This window comes from Acomys minous (genome assembly GCF_964271855.1).
Source record: "Acomys minous genome assembly, chromosome: 8".
In the NCBI taxonomy this organism is placed as follows: domain Eukaryota; kingdom Metazoa; phylum Chordata; class Mammalia; order Rodentia; family Muridae; genus Acomys; species Acomys minous.
The window spans coordinates 15,138,349-15,159,493 of record NC_140489.1 but is presented as its reverse complement, the minus strand read 5'-3'; the positions used below and the strand labels follow the sequence as shown (position 1 = coordinate 15,159,493).

Sequence of the window (21,145 nt, the reverse complement as noted above, 5' to 3'; positions counted from 1 at the left end):
TGGACCCTGCCAACACTGTAAAGCTAATTTTGATTTCTTTAACCATACAGACACACTGTAAGAATGTGTTTTTGTTTTGATTTCAGGCGCGGGGATGTAGAGCAGCTTCGGACTGGCCGCAGCAGCTGACCATGATTTGCCTTGTGCTCTAGCTAGCTGCAGACAGTTTCTGTGACTGTGTGACATTAGGAATTCTGTGACCTTTTCAGAGGGTATATAAATGCTAGGGCCCTGAGAGACGGGGTCAGTGGTGTTGATCGTGGTTTGTTAGTAGTTGTGGTCAAAGAAGAAACAAAGGAAGGAATTTAAATTCAAGAATCAATATCTCTCTCTCTCTCTCTCTCTCTCTCTCTCTCTCTCTCCCTCTCCCTCTCTCTCTCTCTCTCCCTCCCTCCCTCCCTCCATCTCTCTCTCTCCCCCCCTTCCCTCCCCTCCCCTCCCCCCCTCTCTCCTTTATTCTTTTTTCTCCCCTATCTAGTAATAATAGCAAGTGAAATAGGGGAGGGGAGATAAAGAGTGGGAATAAAACAATCAACCAAGTGGTAAAGACCAGCTACAGACACTCTTATTCTTTAGCAAAGACTAAAGCAATTTCCCTTCAACTGTCCTGGACTCGCTTTGTAGACCAGGCTCGCCTCACAGCAATCCGCCCGCTTCTGCTTCCCAAGTGCTGGGATTAAAGGTGTGTGCCAATACTGCCCAGCCTTATACATAAATTTTCTTCTATATTATGAGTTTTCTTTCTCTTTTTTTCTCTTTTTGGGTTTTCAAGACAGGGTTTCTCTGTGTAGCTTTTGCTGTCCTGGACTCACTTTGTAGACCAGGCTGGCCTCGAACTCAGAGATCTGCCCGCCTCTACCTCCCCGAGTGCTGAGATTAAAGGCATGCCTATAATAAATATTAAAAATGAAATGCTACGAAGTATGTATGGGTAACTTCTGGGCAGGCCAGCACCAGCACTTCCTCTCCAGAGGCTGGACAGGTCTACACCACTGTGCACTATCCCCCTCTGGCTTCACTGTAATGGACACACTGAAGAAAATCCAGAACCTTATCTTGGCGCCTGTCCAGAGTACTTCAGCTGAGTTGAATAAAATGCAGAGCCAGGCTCTATTGGGGCAATTAGCAGTTTTATATGCAGCAAAGACACTGGGTTGAAAATGGAATTAGCAAGATTCATAAGGTTAAAAAATCCAAATAAGGCATACCTTTAATCCCTAGAGAGGCAGAGGCAGGCAGATCTCTTTGAGTTTGAGGCCATCCTGTCTCCAAAGTGAGTTCTAGGACAGCCAGAAATACATAGTGAGACTCTCTTTCAAAAAACAAAATAAAACAAAACAACAACAACAACAACACCCTGGACATTACTGTTAAAAAAGAAAAGAAGAATAAGTCGCCACAAGAGAGAAACCCTGGGCCACATTTAAGAGGGTACTGATATTAAAATGTCTGCCAAGCATCATGGCTAAGGACAACTGGGAAGGACTTGTCAAACTCAGGTCATTTCTTCGGAGGCCCTCCTGAGCCCTGACTCAGCAGGTGAGGAAAGGGTCCCATAATTCTTATTTCTAACAAGCCAAGGTGGCAGAGTGCTGTGTGGCTGCTGCTACACGTGTAGAACCAACTCCAGACTATTGTCCTAAACACTCTGTTCCTGTTACAAACACCAGGAAACAGTGGAGAAGTCAGATCAAAAGTTCCAGCAGGACCTAACTCATCTGACCAAAACCAAAGCAAAATAAAACAAACTGGACTCCCTTCTTAAACAGGCATGATCTGAACCCTGTCCCAAGGGACAGCTGTGACATAAAAATACAGCCTTGATCACATGTTCAATAAAAAATATCCACAGAGCTAGTAAGATAAGGCTTTAAACCAAGGTGGGGCCCAATAGCCTCAATGGAGCATACCCTCATTTCCATTCTCACAAAGGGGAGAAGCACTTTATTACTTACAAGACTACACATACTTACTTGTTTGGAAATCAAAGTAGAATCTCGTTCCTTTGAATGTACAGATACATTACAGTCATTGATAAAATTAAGTGCTTCTTCTAACTCCATCAGTAATCTCTCATAAAGCCCACTTCTGTCAGTAAATGGTCCGCAATCTACTACAATCTCACATGGCTGAGAAGTGTATCTTTAAAATCAGAAACAAGATGTCAGCATCATCAGTGAAAATGCATTACTGTTTTTTAAAAAACAAGAAAAAAAGGATACTAAGAAAACATTCCAAGATGTTAGCAACATGGTAGAACTTTAGATATTTACTTTATTACTTTTTCATTTTTTTTTAATTTCCCCACAGAAAACACACAACCTCTTTTGACTTTAATATTTATTTTTATTTTATGAGCATTGGTGTTTCGCCTGCATGTATGTCTGTGTGAGGGTGTCAGATCCCCTGGAACTGGAGGACAGACAGTTATGAACTGCCATCTGGGTGCTGGGAATTGAACCCAGATCCTCTGGAAAAGTAGCCAGTGCTCCTAACTGCTGAGCCATCTCTCCAGCCCCTCTTTTTAGTTTTTAAATAAGTAATATATTACTTACAAGAGTTTTTCTGAAAGGAAGAAAAAGAAAAAGGATGCAAGTATGCCTGAACTCTTCTTCAACCTAACCTGAATGCACAGGGAGAATTGCAAAAGCAATGAATGTCACCAATATAGGTAATTCCACCAAAACAGCACCACCCACCTTCCCTTGAAGGCCCTTCCAGCTACCGTCCCTTGCCTTCCCCAAATGCCCTTTGCCTCATCTCTTAGAAATTCAGTACAACATTCTCATCATTTACTTTCTCTATCTAGTTTAGGTCTACGCCTCTTCTCAAGCAACAAGGCAGCTTCACAGCATGCCTTCCTCGGGGCACTTGGCGTTTCTAAGTGAGCTGCAAGCAAGCACTGCATAAGGCTAAGTAAGGTTCAAAGAACTTTGCAAGCAACTCTCATTGGAGTCCCAGAATTGGTTTTGTTTTGGAGGTTGACTGCCATCTTTTGTCCACTTAGGCAGAATGGAGAACAAAAAATGTTGAAAATACTCAATAATTATTCTTCAGAAACAGAATTTATCAGTAGAGGTCACAGGAGAATGTTTTATCACTAAATGTACAGCTTAGCATCCTATCTGAAAATTTTTATTTCTAGTTATTTTTAATTATGGATAGACATGTGTGTTTGTAGCTGCCCAAGGTTGTGGCCTGACACAAGTACCAGGAGCCCAACTTAGGTCCTCTGGAAGAGCAGCAAGCACTCTTAACTGAGGATCCATTTCTCCAGCAACCCGCCCATGTGAAATCTTTTAACATCTGCAAATCTCAAGGTTTAGAGTTTTTATTTATTTCTCGGGGTGCGCGATAGGTCAGGAATGTGTATACCATGAGGAGGAGGGCAATGCTGTTCAGTCAGTTCCCTCCTCCCACTTTATGAGGTGAAATGACAGTGCCATGCCACCCATCCTGAAGGGGGGACAGCAGCTCAGAAAGAATGGAACTCATGTATTTAACTCAGGTCAGGCCTTATCTGCTGACCCTGCCAACTACTAATCTATATTTTCTATGTAAGCAGCCCATTTTCATTCATTTCTGGTGTCATTCCTTGGACCTATGATGCCTTTCACTAATCATAACCAGAACAGTACACAACACCCTAAAAGCAACCTGATGACTTTAGTGAGCAACATACAATAAAGACACTTAATACAGAGTTTTCATTTTTCTTAACCCAAATGTCTTACATTTCTTTTCTTGTTGTGAAATAAAATACCCTCATAGGGAGAATGGTTCATTTGAACTCACAGTTCAAAGAACATCTATCATGGCTGGGATCCCGGTGGCAGGAGCTTAAAGCAGCCATGTACTTCACCACAGCAACAGGAAAGAAACAAAGACACCAAATTGGAAGGTGTCTGGGGAACTAGGGAACACTTAAGCTAAAAGATTACTCCGTGCTATAACATAAAAGTTCCAAGATCTTCTACTCCCCAAAGCCTCCCTTAGTACAAGCCAAGCAAATAAACTCAATCCAGATAAATGGAATTTGATAGGACTTTAAAAGCATACATGGTGTATGCAAGGACATCACAGCTGTGTTGGCTGAGGCACATAAGGGAATAGTCTATCCCAAAGGCTGGAAGATTCACTAGTCAGGACATTAGACTACTCTGCTGTGAACCGAATGTTACAGTTACCTACAAACACACTTCCATACTCACTCTCATTTCCCTACTAATTTATATAAGGCTCTGACTGAGTTTCTTTGCTGCTGCTGTTATAAAACACCCTGACAAAAGTAACTTAAGCGAGTTATTCCAGCCCACAGTTTAGGGACACTGTCATAGTGACAGGAAACTGAAGCAACTGTTCACATCACATCCACAGTCAAGCAATAGAGAGCAATGGATACCTATTTTCAGCTAGCTTTCTCCTTTTTATTCAGTTTACAACTCCAAACCCATGGAATGAATGGTACCACCGGCTTTTAGGCTGGGTCCTCCCACCTCAATTAACTCAATTAAGATAATCTGCCAAAGGCTTGTCTCCCAGGTAATTCTAGATTCTGCCAAAATGGCAATTTACACTAACCACCACAGCTCCTTTCTATAAAGGTAAACCTATCAGTCAGGCTGTGTGCATGTGTTTGTTTCCATGTCAATTAAATTACAGAAGATCAAAAATGTTAACTCCACAAACAAGACAACCTACAAATCACAAACAGCTTTTTCTTCAGAAACCTGCAACCAGTTTTCAAAACAATAGGGTGTTCTCAAATACGTAAAGTATACTGCTGAATTCTCTAATAATCCTTCAGTGCACCCTGAGAGATGTCTAGGGCAGAACAACAAAGTACACACGTGTGGTGGCGCACGCCTTTAATCCCAGCACTCAGGAGGCAGAGGCAGGTGGATCGATGTGAGTTTGAGGTCAGGCTGGTCTACAAAGTGCATCTAGGATAGTCAAGGTTACACAAAGAAATTCTGTCTCAAAAAAACAAAACAACAACAACCAAAAAAAGTCCATGCTGATGGTATGTCCTTTACACTGAAGGTACAGTCCCCACCCTAGCAATACCAGGGAAGAGGAAGGGCTGACTGTCTGAGGGTGACTATTGCTGTGATGAAACACCATGACCAAAAGTAACTTGGAGGCAAAGGGTTTATTTTGCTTACATTTCGTTATCATAGTTCATCGTCGAAGGAAGTCAGAATCTGGACAGGAGGTGGTGTAAGCCACAGAGGGGTACAGCTTACTGGCTTGCTTCTCATGGCTTGCTCAGAGAGCTTTCTTTTTAGAGTCCAGGACCAGCAGCTCATGGCGCCACCCACAATGGGTTGGGCCCTCCCCCCACTGATCACTAAGAAAATGCCCTACAGGCTTGTCTGTGTACAGCTCAATCCTCTTTCTGGAAGCATTTTCTCAATTGAACTTGCCTTCCCTTAAATGACTAAAGCTTGTGTCAAGTTGACATTAAACTAGCCAGAACACTGACCCCCCCCCCACAACACCACCACTGCGGGTGGCAGCACCCCATTTGCGGCTTTCTGCAGAAACAAGAGCAACTGATTGTGCTAGCAGGTAACTGTACTTTAAAAAAGAAAAAGAAAAGAAAAAAAAAGACCTCTTGGTCTTGCTCACTCCCTTCAGCAGCCATTTGGTCACAGAAACAGGTACCAAAAGCAAGATTCAAAGACACCCCACTGGTCATAACCAGTCTTCTTAAAGCCAAGCCAGTCCCTCAGAAGTGCATACCTGTCTAGGACCACCAGGTCAGTTGCAGTCTCAGCATTGCTCTTAAGAATCTTCTCCAGTTTCTGAATCTTTTCTTCCAATTCCTCTGGATCACATTTCCCATTTAAAATGGAAGCGGTTAGTCCCAAAATTCGAGGGCACGATGGACAGCTTTCACAGAGCTAACAGAATAAAAGATATTGGCAGTAAGGACCATCATGCACTCCAGATCCAAACACAGGAAAACCACTGACAAGTACTAACACCCACGTCTGTGGGAGCAGTAGCATAACACTAGGTATTAGTATATTTTTTTTTCTTAAAGATCTATTTCTCAAAAGGGCACATTTGGATACTCTTTAAAATATAACAATTGCTATTATGATGTTAGAAACATACGTTATAGATTAAATGAATTAATTCATAGATTAAATGATTTAATTTTAAGATCCATTCACTCGTATTACTAGAACCAAGTTCCCAATATTGGTAACTAACCCCATTGCTTTTTCAACCTTTTTTTTTTTAATTAAATTTTTTTTGGTTTTAAATACTGCATTAAGACTGGCTCAGCAATTAAGAGCACTAGTTGCTCTTCTAAGAACCCAGGTTTGACTCCCAGAGTGACTCATAACCATCTGTAATTTTAGTCCCAGAAGGACCTGACACCTCTGTGGCCTCTGAGAGTACCAGGCACATATGTGGGACACAGACATACATGTGGGCAAACTCCTATACATATAAAAATGTAAAACTGTATATACTCGATAACTTAATAACTGACCATGAATTATTAAAGTTGATAAAATCTAAAAACCTACCTTCATAATTTCACGGTAAGGGTGGTCTAGAATTGCAAGATGACACTCATCAAACACCAAAAGGTTAATGTCTGACAGTGATAAGTAACCATTTTTCAAAACATTCAAGGCGATATAGCAAGTCATAATGAGAACCTAAAATAAAATTGACATCAGTACACAAACGCCATTAACCTGCTTCATACACCTCTACCAGAGATCAGAGTCAGTATATGGAAGTGAGGATTATGAAATTCATGGGGCAAAATTAAAGGAAAAAACTTGACATATGCAAACATTGGATCCCAGCTGTAAACGATGAGAGTATGGGGAGAGACTATGAAGAAAAAGTCCTTAGAAAGGAAGACCATGTCCTTACGAAAAGTCACGAAATCACCTTCAGGTTCCCAGCCATACCAAGAAGAATTCACACTGCTTTTAATGTTTCCCCCAGTGAGCTGACAGGCTTTTTTGAAAGATTAATACTCTTTGGATAGCCTGTTGTTCTGTGGATAGGCTTTATTTATGTGGCTTCATTCCAATATGTGAGAAACACCAGTATTGGTAGGCTGTTGAAGGCTCACTACAAAGCAGCCCTCCACTGCATGTCTCCTGACATCACACACAAAGCCCTCAGCTCTCCTGGCATCTCACACAAAGCCCTCAGCACATGCTGGCTACATGGAAGCCTGAGGGCAGAGGAAGCCTCCTTCCAGAAGCAGAGGCTTCAACCAAGACACTTCCAGTTTCAACATATCTAACTCAAAAATACATTTTCTGCAGGTCCAAAATAAGTCTCAGGCATTTGTGTTTTTCAAGCAAGTTAATAATAGCAGCTGTCTCTTTTCCCCGAATGTCACACATTAGTAATTTCCTTGGTTTCAGATGAACACACAGGAACAGAGAAGGCAAAGGGACTGAAGAAGTCAAGAGTCTCCAAAGCCCCTCAGACAGCGAAGGCTGAGGGCTACAAGCAAATCAAGGACATAAGTATCTGTACAGGGCAGCGTCTCTGCAGGTCTCACCTGATGCTTAGTAAACTCTTGGCTCCATTGCTCCTTTGTCCAAGATGCACTTGCTTCTAGGTTTGAGTACTCCCCAACCTTCAGATCTGAGTGAGTTCTGACAGCTGACACTTGTTGAGCAACCTGGTTTGCTGACCACAACAATAATATGTAAATATGAACAATGTGCCACATTGACTTTCTGAACAGTTAAAAAAAATTATCAGTTGTTGTTATACTTAGCCACCAATTTTTTAATAGCTAATTTTAACCTTCAAAAGCCCTGCCCCTTCGTCTTCCATCACTTACTCTGACAGCTTCATACCCCCTTCACAGCTGACAGCCAACCTAAGACTAAATCCTCTTCAGGCTGGAAGAGCACCAACTCTAACCCCGTCCCTCTTGCCCTCCTCAATGAAACCAGGTCAATCCATCAAGAAATATTGTGCAAATCACAATATGCTGAGACTGTCTAAAACACAAAAGATGAGGTCAGCATGGGCTCTCAGGTTGTGCTTTCATTTTGCAATCACAATCAAGCAGACATCAGTATACTAAGTTGACTCAACAGCTTTAAAGCAGCATAGAACGTTCTAAAGCCGCTACAGGAAAAAAAATCAGAGATGAAGTAGGTAGGTTCCCACCTCTAGCCAGCTGTCAGCCTGTTTTACGGAGCTAAAAATATCAAGAACAAAAGTAATTTAACAACTCAGCCATCTCCCCAGAGTAACCCCCATCTAAGAGAAATGCAGAGTCTGAGCAAATGAGAGGAATTCTACAAAGTAGAATGGTATTTTGGCTAGCAGGGCTTGAGTAGCCAAGTTATTTGTCCAACTCCCTTTACTTTCAATAATTTAATATCCACAGAGATAACGGTTTAAATATGTAGTCTCATCCAATTTTCTCTTCACATTTGGGAAACGATGTTTGATTACCAGAGTTGACGAGGAACACGGTCCTTTTTGCATGCGGGTTGAGGTCGCCCCTGATCTGATGGGCCAGCTCTTTGGTGAGCAGGACCGCGATGAACGTCTTCCCTGAGCCGGTGTTCAAGCAGACAATGGTGTTATGGTCCAGAGCCGCTTCCAGCAGCTCAACCTGAAACATGGGAAAAGATCACACACTTCTTAATCATGCACCACACATAGGAATTGGCTTGTTCAAAATAGAGAAATTTCCCCGTTTTCTAAAATCTTCTGCAAACAACTCTGCAAAAAGAAACCACTGTCTTCATTTACTCAAGAACAGCAGCGAGTACAGGGCTGCCACACACAGCTGTGCTGCTGTAAGCACACACTAACACGGTACCACCAACTTAAGAATTCTCTCTGCACATGTGCTCTTTCTAGAATAACACACAGGACAGAACCTACACTAGATACGTTTCTACCAGCTCAGGACTGAACATTTTCAAACCACTCTCCGTTGCTACCCAGCTCATGAGGACTGGTATGCTCAAATGGATGTATACAACAGTGTGGATTTCCAGGGGGGCGGAGGGACACAAGGAACTAAAAACAGAATCAACACAACAAACCAATTTCCCAGCAGATGTTAGAAGAGAAAAGAACAATTAAAAATAAAAATGTTTTGAACAAGAAAATTAATCAGAAGAGGGAGGCCTGAAAGGGTAAATGAGTTTTATAAGTTGTGTCAACTCTATACTAATTTATTCCATTTTAGTGAAAAATGCTCCAGTATTAGTGGTTTAATTAGTACCTGGTATTTTCTTGGCGTATAAATGTTATCATGAATTGCTTCTTGTTGCCATGGCAGTCCAAAGAAAGGACCCATTGGTGAGGAAGCAGGGGTCATGAGCTGCAGGCCTGCCATGCTGAGGGGCTGCAAAGCAGGGCTTTTCATTCATCCAGTGTTTCTTTCATTGCATTTTGTTCTAGCACAGCTTACTACAAAAGGGAAAAAGAGACCATTACACAACCATGCGGGGTTAAAACAAAAGAAAGCACAGGACCAAGAGAGACATCAGACCACCATTCCTCCAAGCCTTTTCAAGTTCCTCCTGAGTTGGCTTGGTCTTTCTTGAGATCTAAGAGGATGGTTTTTAAAGTCAAGCAGTCTGTACTCAACCTGGCAATCCTATACCTAGAAACTTGTTTAAAGAATGAACCAGACAACTGCACAAATAGATAAACATATTCATTTGTATTGTTGCATTCCTGGAAAATAAGAAGCAGCTTTAAAATCTACTAGTAGAAAACTATAGTAACTATAGCTAAAGGTATAGTCAAAGAATCTAACAAAACACTTTAAATCTACTCAAATTCTCATGTGAGTAAATTTAATGGCAAAGAACAAGGTCCAGAATAAACTTTTAAAAGAAAATGTGTCTCATATGATGCTTTATTAAACATATACATACATGTAAGTATGTTATATACATACTATAATGTAAAGTACAAAATATATATATATATAAACATACTCTGTAAGTTCTCTAATGTTATACTGACAAAATGATGAGTCAGCATACAGGCAGGCGTTAAAGATGTGAACACCTGAGCTAGTTACATTGCTTTATTAAAAGGCAGAGAACAGATGGGCGTCGTGGTGCACGCCTTTAATCCCAGCCCTCAGGAGGTAGAGGCAAGCGGATTGCTGTGAGTTCGAGGACAGCCTGGTCTACAAAGTGAGTCCAGGACAGTCAAGGCTATACAGAGAAACCCTGTCTCAAAAACAAACAAACAAACAAACCAAAAAACAAACAAATAAAAAGAACTCTGTCTCAAAAACAAACAAACAAAAGGCCGAGAACAGGTTGTTTTGCTTAATTGACAATCTCAACTGCACAGCTAAAACATGTATATTTAAAATTATACCTACCCCCGATAAACTAAATGCATAACATTCCTTAAAAGGAAAATCTTCCATGTATTCTAAGTACTGTCCCATTTTCATATACTCTTTTCCAGAAGTAAATTTCACTATTTAAGCTGGCAAAATAAAAGTAGATCTTTTAAGAATGTTATGTGTGTGTGCACATACATGCATGCCAGTATGTGCAAGTGTAGAGTCCAAAGGTCAACACTCAATGTCATCTTCCAGCTCACTCTTTTTTTTTTTTTTTTTTTTTGAGACAGGAACTCTCACTGAAACCGGAACTCACCATCAGCTACACTGCTGTTGTAGAGCACTGTCCTCTGCGCTTAAGAGCCACTACTCTCACTTACAAGACACCCCCAAGGCAAATCTTGCTGAGTGCTGACCTTTCCTCCTAGAAGAAGGGAGAGGAGGACCAGTGGATACTTACCTGCAATTCCAGCTGCTCCCTCCTGCACCTCCTGCCATCTGTGTGGAACCCTGCTTTAATTGCACATGGCCTCAGGAGGTCTAGAGTGGAAGGTTAACAGAGCAAGGGACTCCATCTATGCAACTACAGGAAGCTGTCTTCCATGCAGGGGTGAGAGTTTCCAGTAGTGTGGCTGCTCTGTGGTCACTCACTTTCCTCTAAGTGACCCCTTACTGATGCTCTGTAAGTGTACCCACTACACTCACTGGCTTCTCCCAAGTTGACTTTGGTGGTGGTGTATTTTGGTTTGGCTTTGGAGCACTGGAATGAAGGGACAGAGATCTCAAAACGTTTGACATAGTCTGCAGGATCATAATAACTGGCTGGCCACTGATACCTCAGGATCTGTCCATCTCTACCAGCAAGCACCACATACACATGGACCATCCTGCCCTCAGTGCTGGGGTTACAGATAGCAATCACAGTGCCTGGCTTTTACAGAAGTGCTTGGGATCCAAAGATCAGGTCCACACGTTCCCACTGCAGGCACTATACCCCCTGGGCTATCCATCCCCAGTCCAATCTTTCTAAAAGTCTCAACCAGAACAGAAGGCTAGGATGTCAAGACTCTATGTGAAAGCCTATCAATCACTAGCTCCCTGCACTGAGCAGAATTTACTAATCCTGCACTTGGAATTTTTAGCCCTGCTCTGGTTTGTGCTGTTCACTGGCATTACTCTGGGACTGGAAGAGAATTCAGCTCTAGAGCTTCCTGAAAACCAGACACTCTGCTTCCTAGTCTCTTTCATACCAAGGAACAACACCACACCCTTGTTTCAGAAACCAAGATGGCATAATTCAGCTCTGTACTCCTTGCAGGCCTCCTTCCTTTGTTTAAAAGGGCAATAAGAATGATACTGAAGGCTCGGTCCATGGCTCCTTCAAGGCACTGCTGTACCTGGCTGTAAGGAAGCAGCACAGGGCACTGAGGACCTCCGCAAGAAAGCTTGCCCACAGCAACAAACATTTTCATTCTCACTACCCTTTTCAAAGCAAGGAAGCATGCAAGGGGTACAGAGCACTCCTGGAGAAATTAGCAGGACATCACTCCTCCTCCTCCCCCTTTCCCTCCTCTTCCTCCTCCTTCTCCTCTTCCTCCTCCTCCTACTGGATCAAAGAAATCATATTCCTCATGAGAAATAATCAACTCACTTTCTATTGGAACCAAAGTCTAAAAGCCATTCCCTTTGCCCCACACTGACACCCACATCTCCAAATTTCACACACTCAAGCATCTCACATGGAAGTGTCAAATTCACCTAGCTTGTAAAAATGAAGAGGCCACCCTGAAGGCCCACCAAATAAGGCAGCATTTCCCTGAGCTTCCTGGCTTACCACCATTCTGAGATGCTTACGTCACAACCACATTGGTCTAGGAACCCTTGACCTGAAGCCTGGCCCCTCACTTTTCACACAGCACACATGCTGATCTAGGCTCATCAGGGCATTGTGGAAGGTTTCAACAAGACTATATCCTGGGGAACAAGAATCTAAAAAGAAGGAGAAAAGACAGAAACAATAATAGCCAACACAACTTCTTCCACTTCCAAACACTATGCACATAAGACCAGCAGCTCCCTCCTGTCTAGAACCTTCCCTGCTTCTTTTCTTCTCAAATAGACAACCTTAGTAATAATAACAATCCATCTAGAAAAATGATCTACAAAGGAACTTAAGTATGCTCCAATTATTAAAACAGAAGGAAACTATTCTTCAAAACTCAGTATCATAAAATACAGAAGAAATTATGAAAATGTGCTGCACCCAAGAAGACTGTAGGAGGCATGACACCAAAACACAGTAACTAATCTCAGGGTGGATCCCAGATGACACCTTTTCACAGTGAAACTGGCTATTCTAAGGAAGTGTGATGCAGCACATGCACAAAGAACTGACTGTTACAGTTGAGCTCACCTGCACATCTACTGATACACAGCTCCCATGCTCTGGTGTGGTGAGACCTTTAACAAATCACACTTAGCAGATTCAACTGTACAACATACATAGTTGTTATCAGCTGTAGCCCACTGGCTATTGGAGCTCTAGAACTTACTCCCTATCAAAATTTCCTCACTTCTCCTACACTCTTACCCTTGTCACCTATGCTCTCACTTTGTCAGAGAACTCTGTCTACTAAATCCTATATATAAGAGACAATTTAACAAATAAAATTAAATACAAGCTCCAAGAACTATTAAACTTGTTCTATCCATCCTTTCATCCAACTAGTTTATTAGATAGTTCAAGACTAGAATTACAATGATAGTGCTCGGAAGAAATGTAAATATGCGATGGCTTTCCTAAATGATAATTATTATGATTCAAAAAGAAAGTATAAGGAACTGCTACGAAAAGCTTAATGTGATCAACAAACACTGATCTTATTAGCTATGACCTGGGCTTGGCTCCTTAGTTTCTCCACCTACACTGCCATCATACACCAGCCTAACAACATGAGCCCAAAACATTAGCCTGCAAATCCCCTTACTGGGTTAACACTAGTTGACTTTTATACAATGCTGAACAAATGACAATGTAAGTCACTATTACTGCTTCTATTAAAAGATCTAGATTTCTTTTAAGAAGAAAAGAATAGAAATAAGAGGAAGGAAAGAAGAAAGAAGTGGGAAAGTCAGGACCATACCAGAAAGAAAGCCATCAGACTAGAAACCTGAGGTCCCAGCCCTGCAGCCAGCCAGATCACAAGCTAAAAGCTTTGTTTCCAGCACAACATCCAGGAGTCCAGCACAGTTCATGCAAGAACCACAATGACCTCCATTTGGAAGCTGCCATGATTTCTGAAGTTTAGACATTCTCTCCTTATTTGTCCTTATATGTATTTTTTAAACCACTAATATCCATAAATTATTCTAGAACTTTAAAAAAAATACTTAGCTTTGAAACATCTATTATTATTTAACATCTACTATTTAAAATGACTGTGACCTTGACTTTGGGAGCTGTATGTTTCTTTTCATCCTGTCACCCACTGTCCTAAACCACAGCTGGGACACAATGAACAAACTGCTCAAGTTTACAGAAAGCAAAGTCAGCTAGGTGGCACAGCAGCTTCCTCTGGCTTTTACAACATAACCACTTTACATATGTGCAGATACAGGCTCCCCCTCTGTTCTTCCTGGAACACAGGCTCCTTGGGAACAAGATGTTGGTTCCATTTTTCTGTATATATTAAATCTGCTGCTCTCATGCTCCGTGTGTGTGTGTGTGTGTGTTTGTGTGTGTGTGTGTGTGTGTGTCTGTAAAATTGAGTCAGAGATTCATGAATGGCCACACAATAATGTACAGAATACAATCATGGGCAAGTCAGCGCACCTTATTTGGTTTGGAAATGAACTGCTGCCTGTCCCTGATGGTAGAGGATAAGATTTTACGAGGTGGAAGATAGCAATTGAACCCTTCCAATTATATTTTCCATAAGATCATAATATTTCGTTTTTACTCATTTTATATATGGTGGCTGGCCCCCGTAAAACACATTGTATTTAAGGAAAGCAAGTCGAAGATTAAAACATCAATAGGTAACCTAATCATGTAATAATAGAAAACCTATAATTCTGCCAACTTTTACTTTCTTTGGCATGTTTCAGTTAATTTTGCTTTAAACTTAGCCAAAAGTGAAAGGCCCAGAATCCCTGATAATATATAAGAGTTTGAGTCTCATAGATGAACCATCATTAACTTCTTTGGCAGAACCAAATGATTAACCCCAAGTGACTATTTTCAGTTTCGGGTTTTATTTTTTTTATTTTTGTCAAATAATCAACACTCATGAAATTGGCAAAGCTGTCTGCCAGCTCCTGTGGGTTACTCACTTAGCAATGTGTAGTGAGGTGGGGTACAGCGCAGGGGCAGAGCACTTACCTAATACCAAGCAAAGTCATGCTTCAATACCCAACACCACAGAAAGAAAAGTCAAACAAACAAAAGAATAATGTAAAAAAAAAACACAAAACCAAGCCCTCATCCTCTCCACAGACGACAACCCAGATTTACCGTTTTAATGTCTGCGAGCTCTGTGTTGCTGCTGTCTGAACTGCATTCTGACATTGTGATAGGTTATGGGAAAATCACAGCATGCCCAAGCTTCTGCTCTAAAATAAATGCAGAAAGTCGAGAATAAGAGTCCTGTAAAGGGAGCACACAGCAGAGTCCTACCCAGATGGGGAACTGAATGCCAGGCCATTATTTTGTATCAACTTTTAAACAAAAGACATTTGGGTAATTTTTGGATGCCAAGTCTTCTTCTAAAACAAAGAACAGAGAGTGAGTGACAACAAAGGAAACCTTGACCCACCACAGAAAGAGAAAGCTACAGCCAAGCTCAAGGAACAATTTCTAAAAGAACATAGGCGACTCAAACACTAATGACCATGCTTTACAGATTACAGAGAAACAAAAAAGGTTCACATTTACAAAAAACAAATAAAGATCACCAGAAGAGGTAGTTGGCCAAAAAATCCAGATAATCTTATAGTAAGTCTTTAGTGTGTTCATGAAATCCAACAGTAATTACAATTTAACAAATAAAATTAAATACAAGCTCCAAGAACTATTAAACTTGTTCTATCCATCCTTTCATCCAACTAGTTTATTAGATAGTTCAAGACTAGAATTACAATGATAGTGCTCGGAAGAAATGTAAATATGCGATGGCTTTCCTAAATGATAATTATTATGATTCAAAAAGAAAGTATAAGGAACTGCTACGAAAAGCTTAATGTGATCAACAAACACTGATCTTATTAGCTATGACCTGGGCTTGGCTCCTTAGTTTCTCCACCTACACTGCCATCATACACCAAGGACGGGCCAATAGGCAGCTGGCTCTTGCCACTCATTAATCTTGAGTCTTTTGAACATTCGTGGGCAGGTAAATTCTCATTTTGTACACTTGTTTGTTTGATAGCTAGTTGTTAATAAATCAGACTGGGACAACCTTAACACTACTTTAACAGACACATATTTACCTCGAAATGCTGACTCTAAGTTCTTTCAGAGTTTCCAAGTCTGTTTTTATGCATAACCTAGGTAACCTAAAAGCAACCAGAGAGAGTATTTTAGAAGACACAACTCATTTATTAAAAAAAAACAAAAACAAAAAACAAAAACCCAATGTTAAGAAATCAACTAGTTAACAATTAGCTAATTGATCATTTTTTTATATTTAACATCAGAACAAAATTCTTCATAAAATTATCTACTGAAAGATAAGAAAACAGTAGCTGCCTGAAAGAGCTACCTGCTATAACCAGTATTAGGTTCTCATACAACTGTAAAACAGAAACAATGTTGTTGTGTGATCCAGTTAGATACAACCGCACATTTCCCTGCTCATAAGACTACTTCCTGAGTGTATGACAAGTCTATAGCAACACATGCCTCCCTACCTCCAGCGTATCTGTCTGCTTTCTAATGCTACCTGATCCTTCACTGGTTTTTGTTTGTTTGGGTTGTTTTGTTTGTTTGTTTGTTTGTTTTCATGAGGCAGGATTTCTCTGTGTCTCTGTCTCCCGAGTGCTAAGATTAACACCCGGCTCTTCACTAGATTTTAAATCACATTTATATGCTACCCAGTAAGATGCAAAGATCATATACACCAACATGGGTTGTCAGAACATGGACCATGAACAAAACTGTGTGAGGAAATTTCTGAGACCTCATGAGAAAACTCCACATAACCAAGACAAGTAATCTCTGTCCCTCCATACCATGGGCTGTTCCTAGAGAATGTGTTTTCATGCCCCTCCCTCTCAGATGTAGCAGATAAGAGTGAGTTCACTTTAGATTACTCACTACAACTGGCTACTGTTGTTTGTTTACATGCCTCTATGGAAAAAGCATGCTTTTGACACATGTGGCTTGTCTTGTGATTGAAATGCCTTACTCATGTGACTCTACTTAACCCTCAGAGTATGAAGAGTCTGATGCTCTGAATGAAGTTGGTTACTGAATGCAACTCAGTTCACCTCATTTATCAGCTCCGTTCTCCCAGGTCCTACCACCTCGAGAGAAGTAAACAGTGAGTGATGGGTCAGGCTCTAGTCCATTTCATACCTCGCCTGTTTCTAGCCATCTTCTAACCAAAAAGTCAACCAGTAGAGGATTATCTAGTTATTTAGCTGCACCAGTAGATAATCTGTATACACACAGAAAGGCCAACTGGCAAATATAGGATAGCGACTTACATTGGTAACAAAAAGTTAATAACTCATTATCTAACTTTAATTGATAATAAGATCTTACAAATCTACAAAATCCTGTTTCATGGGTCCCCTTAAGATAAGCTCCAAGTGAAACTAAAGTTTAATACAAACAAGAAACTCCCATCAGCACTCAACTACAGCAGTAAGGCTGTATCCTTTGGGGTGCAGTTAGAGGCAGACAGTCCTTCCGGTCCAAAGCTTGCTATAACTACAACTTCCTGGTATGAACTTCAAAGCAAGTTACCGAATCACATCGACTCTGCCACTACTAACTTTACAGAGTCACTTCACACACTCATCCTACTCGTGAGCTCCTAGATACAACTTCCACAAACCCTGGTAAGCAAGAGGGGAGACTCAGCATGAACTCCACAGCATTAACATGCAGCCAAACATGTTAGCACTGAACATTCCCCAGGCACTATGGGGATCTGAAGACCTACAGCAAGCAAGTCTACATGACCCAGCATCAGCCAGGGAGCTCAAGGGAGCTTGAGATGATCACTTGGCATGGGGTGAAAAGAGTGAGTTTTCATAAATTGGCCTGTTGGCATCAGAAGAAAGCCCTTTTCCTTTGCTTTTCAGAATTCCCTTCTCTTTCCCCTTCAGTGTGTGGAAACTCAAGCTGCTAGTGCCCTCACTACAGAGCCCAAGAGCCTCCAGGGCCCAAGCGGTATCTCTGAAATATTACAGGGAAGGGAACAACTAGTGTCCTAACAGGTCACTTGACTCCCAAAAATAAAACTAACCTCTCATCAAGCCAGAACACTAGAAAGCTTACCTTGAAAGCATAGATGGAATGGTCTACAAACCACTAAAAGCAAAGTAATAATGAAATCAAGTCAACAGCTGCAAAGGAAAGTCTTACCCTGTGGCCAGCCAGAGGAACTGCGGTTCCTGTTGACTGCAGGGCCTGGAACAGACAAGCAGAGTGTGCCATACATAAGACGTACTTCTAGAGGCCAGAGTCTTATTGATGGTAGTGTGGCTCAGTATATATATATATATATATTCTTTTCTTCCTTTCTACTAGTCACATAGGTCCTGTTATATATCACCTGTTCTCAGCTTCAACAGAAGTTTCCCCACAAAAGAATTTGTAGTTTCCCTACTGCCTGTTATAAACCCAGTTTGTTCCATACAAGTCACACTGCCTCACGCTGCTCACAAACTCAAAGCTATCTCAACATCAGTTCATAGGACCTTCTTGCCTCCAGTTTCTGGACTTGGATTTATAGACACCACTTAAGTATATGATGATCATGTTTCTTCCTGTCTTCAGAGCTATCCTTGATGCACACCAGCCTAGTTTAACGTTGTTCAATAATGAAGCTGTCTTCTGTTTCTTCTACCTCTATGTAAAGAATTCCTGTGTTGGAAGATTTTTTAAATTATGTTTCTCCAACATGGCTTTTAAATGCTTTAAACACAGCCCAATTCTCAAGCAAGATTCGTGCCAAATACCAAATTCTGTTTCTTGGAACTTAAGTTCTCGAGAAATCATAAAACATGTTCCCCAACAGCACAGAGGGAGGAAGTTTAAAAATAAAGATGGAGCAAAGTAGGACAACACTTGCTAAATTAAAAAAAAAAAAAAAATCAATGGTTGGTATTGGTTAAAACCCCTCCCAAATACCTTCCTCTTCTGAGTTAGTCAGAACAATGTCTCAGCTGTCCTTAAGGACAACGTCCTAAGTCAAGCTGGCTCTGCCCTCTTCACACTAAGGTAGTCAGTCTTTTTTTTTTTTTTTTTTTTAAGACAGTCTTGTCTCTCTGGTATCTTTATCCAGCAGGGAATACATCAGATAGGTCAAAGTGTATGCACCCAACCCCTCCAACACTGTTGTTGCCTGGCCCAAAACAGCAGGAAACAGGATGAAATGAGATCTTAAGCTTGGTAAAGCAAACAGAAATTATACTTCTTAATTTAAATGTTAAAGAATTCTCCTTTCTTTCTTTCCTTCCTTCCTTCTTTCTTCTTTTCTTCCTTCCTTCTGGATTTTCAAGACAGGGTTTCTCTGTGTAGCCTTGGCAGTCCTGGACTTGCTTTGTAGGCTAGATTGGCCTTGAATTCAGAGATCTGCCTGTCTGCGGAGTGCTGGGATTACAGGTGTGTCCCATCATTGCCCAGTTTAAGAATTCTTTTTGCTTGTTTTCAGGACAGGGTTTCTCTATGTAACAGCCTTGGCTGTCTTAGAGCAGACTGGCCTTGAATTCACAGAGATCCACCTATCTCTGCCCCCCACCCCAAGTGCTAGGATTACAGGTGTGTGCCATTACCGCCTGGCTGGCTTAAGAATTCTTAAAGAAAAATCTATAATACAATTAAGATTCAACACAGAAAATACAACTTTGCATGTAACATAAAGCACATAACATACCACCTTTAAACATTTTGATTATTTTGAGTTCAAGGCAGTAGGGGATCAACAGATTCAGGAAAAGTTCTCCGCCTTCCCCTTTATACCAAAAACTAAGGTATAAATCTCTCCAGCCTGCCCCAGAGGGAAAAGATCAAGCCTTATACTAGCAGACAGAGATGGCTCGTGACTAGTCTGGTCAAACAAACCTGACTAAGCAGCCCTGAACCTCCACTAGTTCCTTCTACATACTTCTAGATACCTCCTCCAATGTCCTAGCCCTGAAAGCCCAAGCCTCATTTCCTGCTATTTTGCAATTTATCACACTTCACTGTGACTGTAAATAAACACCCATACACATGAAGTAAAAAGAAAGGAGAAAATTTTCAAGTAATAAATAAAAAACCCAATGAAGTTGGCGAGATAGCTCCTAGGTAAGAACATTTGCTGAGCTTGCATACAACCTCCAGGATAAACTGGGGGGGGGGGGGGGGGGGCAGAGAGCAGAGCTCACTAGAGCTCACTGGTCAACCAGTTTGTCAAAAAAAAGGTATACTTCTGAGTTCCTGGTTCAATGAGAAACTGTCTCAAAGGAACAGTGACCAAGCAGGAGACTGGATTCCTCTTTGGCTTCTGCACTTGCACACCCATGCCCACACTCATACACACACACACACACACACACACACACACACACACACACACAAAAGAAACAATGACAATCAAATGGGTAGGTTTTGAAAGTTTAAAATATAAGACAAAATAAAAGTAGAGCATATACAAAACAATTACAGTATATAATATAATTACATAAAGGATCTATCAACTATTTTTAGTGCATATATTATAGTAATACTTATCTGAAAGATTAAAGAAGAAAGAAATGGAATAATCAGTGAGTGCCAGAATTCAAACACCACTCTCTAGATTGCTAAAAAGAGCACAGGAGATGTTGACGTTTCTACTTTCTGCTTGTCATAGCTGTCATTATTAAAAAGCGCTTGAGCCTTAGCTAGGCTACAGCATTACCATAAAAACAGAGCAGCTGCTCCACCACTGCTATTCCCAACAGCACACCCCACAGCTACATGTCAAAGAACAAGAGCGAATGAGGGAGTATTTTGGCAAACTAGGGTTTGGTTTCAAGAGGCAACTAACTCAGTCCGGCCATTGAGAAGGACAGACAAAACAGATTATAACAGACAAACGTGTTGTGACATCAATTGGAAAGCAATTTCTATTTACACATTAAGATCTGCTTGGTGTTAGTTAAGACCTAGAGAAAAGAAAGGGATGGAGAGGGGGAGACTGCCCAACACTGAATACAGATTACTGCCAAAAGGTGACTTTACCTTTTCCTTTACATTTGACTACTTTAGATTCTCCTACAATTGAGCATGTATTACTTCAGAAATGGAGAATAAACTTTCAAACCAGGAGTGATCTATAACAATACAATAGTTAAAGATCTGTAGGACTACAACATAGATGATGGTGATGGTAATGATGATGATGATGCAGCAACCTCTCAAAGCACTAAGTGTGGTAAAATTTATCCCAGAATTTGTCATTCACAATCTCATTTTATGCATGTCTCTATAAGCCCAAGTTCTGGAGTTTTCTACACTTGTTATATAAATGATTTTTGTTGTTATCATGGTGGTGGGGTTGCTGGTGGTGGTGGTGGTAATGGTGATGGTGGTGGTTTTGTTTGGCTTTATTTGAT

General features: G+C 41.0%; 1 protein-coding gene across 10 annotated transcripts in view; it reads right to left on the bottom strand.

The window, feature by feature from the left end:
* The window catches only part of DICER1 (dicer 1, ribonuclease III), a gene marked incomplete at its 3' end in the record, with an annotated part of 72,473 nt that overhangs the window by 39,357 nt on the left and 11,971 nt on the right, over positions 1–21,145 (bottom strand). For 2 of the 10 annotated variants that reach the window (XM_084793324.1, XM_084793322.1), the window contains exons 2-9: positions 15,824–15,889; positions 14,850–14,947; positions 9,248–9,435; positions 8,464–8,626; positions 7,550–7,680; positions 6,546–6,680; positions 5,746–5,906; positions 1,974–2,142 (exon numbers count right to left, since the gene is read on the bottom strand). In XM_084793324.1, coding sequence (XP_084649450.1) covers positions 1,974–2,142; positions 5,746–5,906; positions 6,546–6,680; positions 7,550–7,680; positions 8,464–8,626; positions 9,248–9,391 — 903 coding nt within the window. In that variant the 5' untranslated portion in view covers positions 9,392–9,435; positions 14,850–14,947; positions 15,824–15,889. Of the gene's footprint in view, positions 1–1,973; positions 2,143–5,745; positions 5,907–6,545; positions 6,681–7,549; positions 7,681–8,463; positions 8,627–9,247; positions 9,436–10,652; positions 10,761–14,849; positions 14,948–15,823; positions 15,890–17,927; positions 17,973–21,145 lie in introns of those variants that run through there. The other 8 variants (XM_084793325.1, XM_084793326.1, XM_084793329.1 and 5 more) reach the window with 8 other exon arrangements.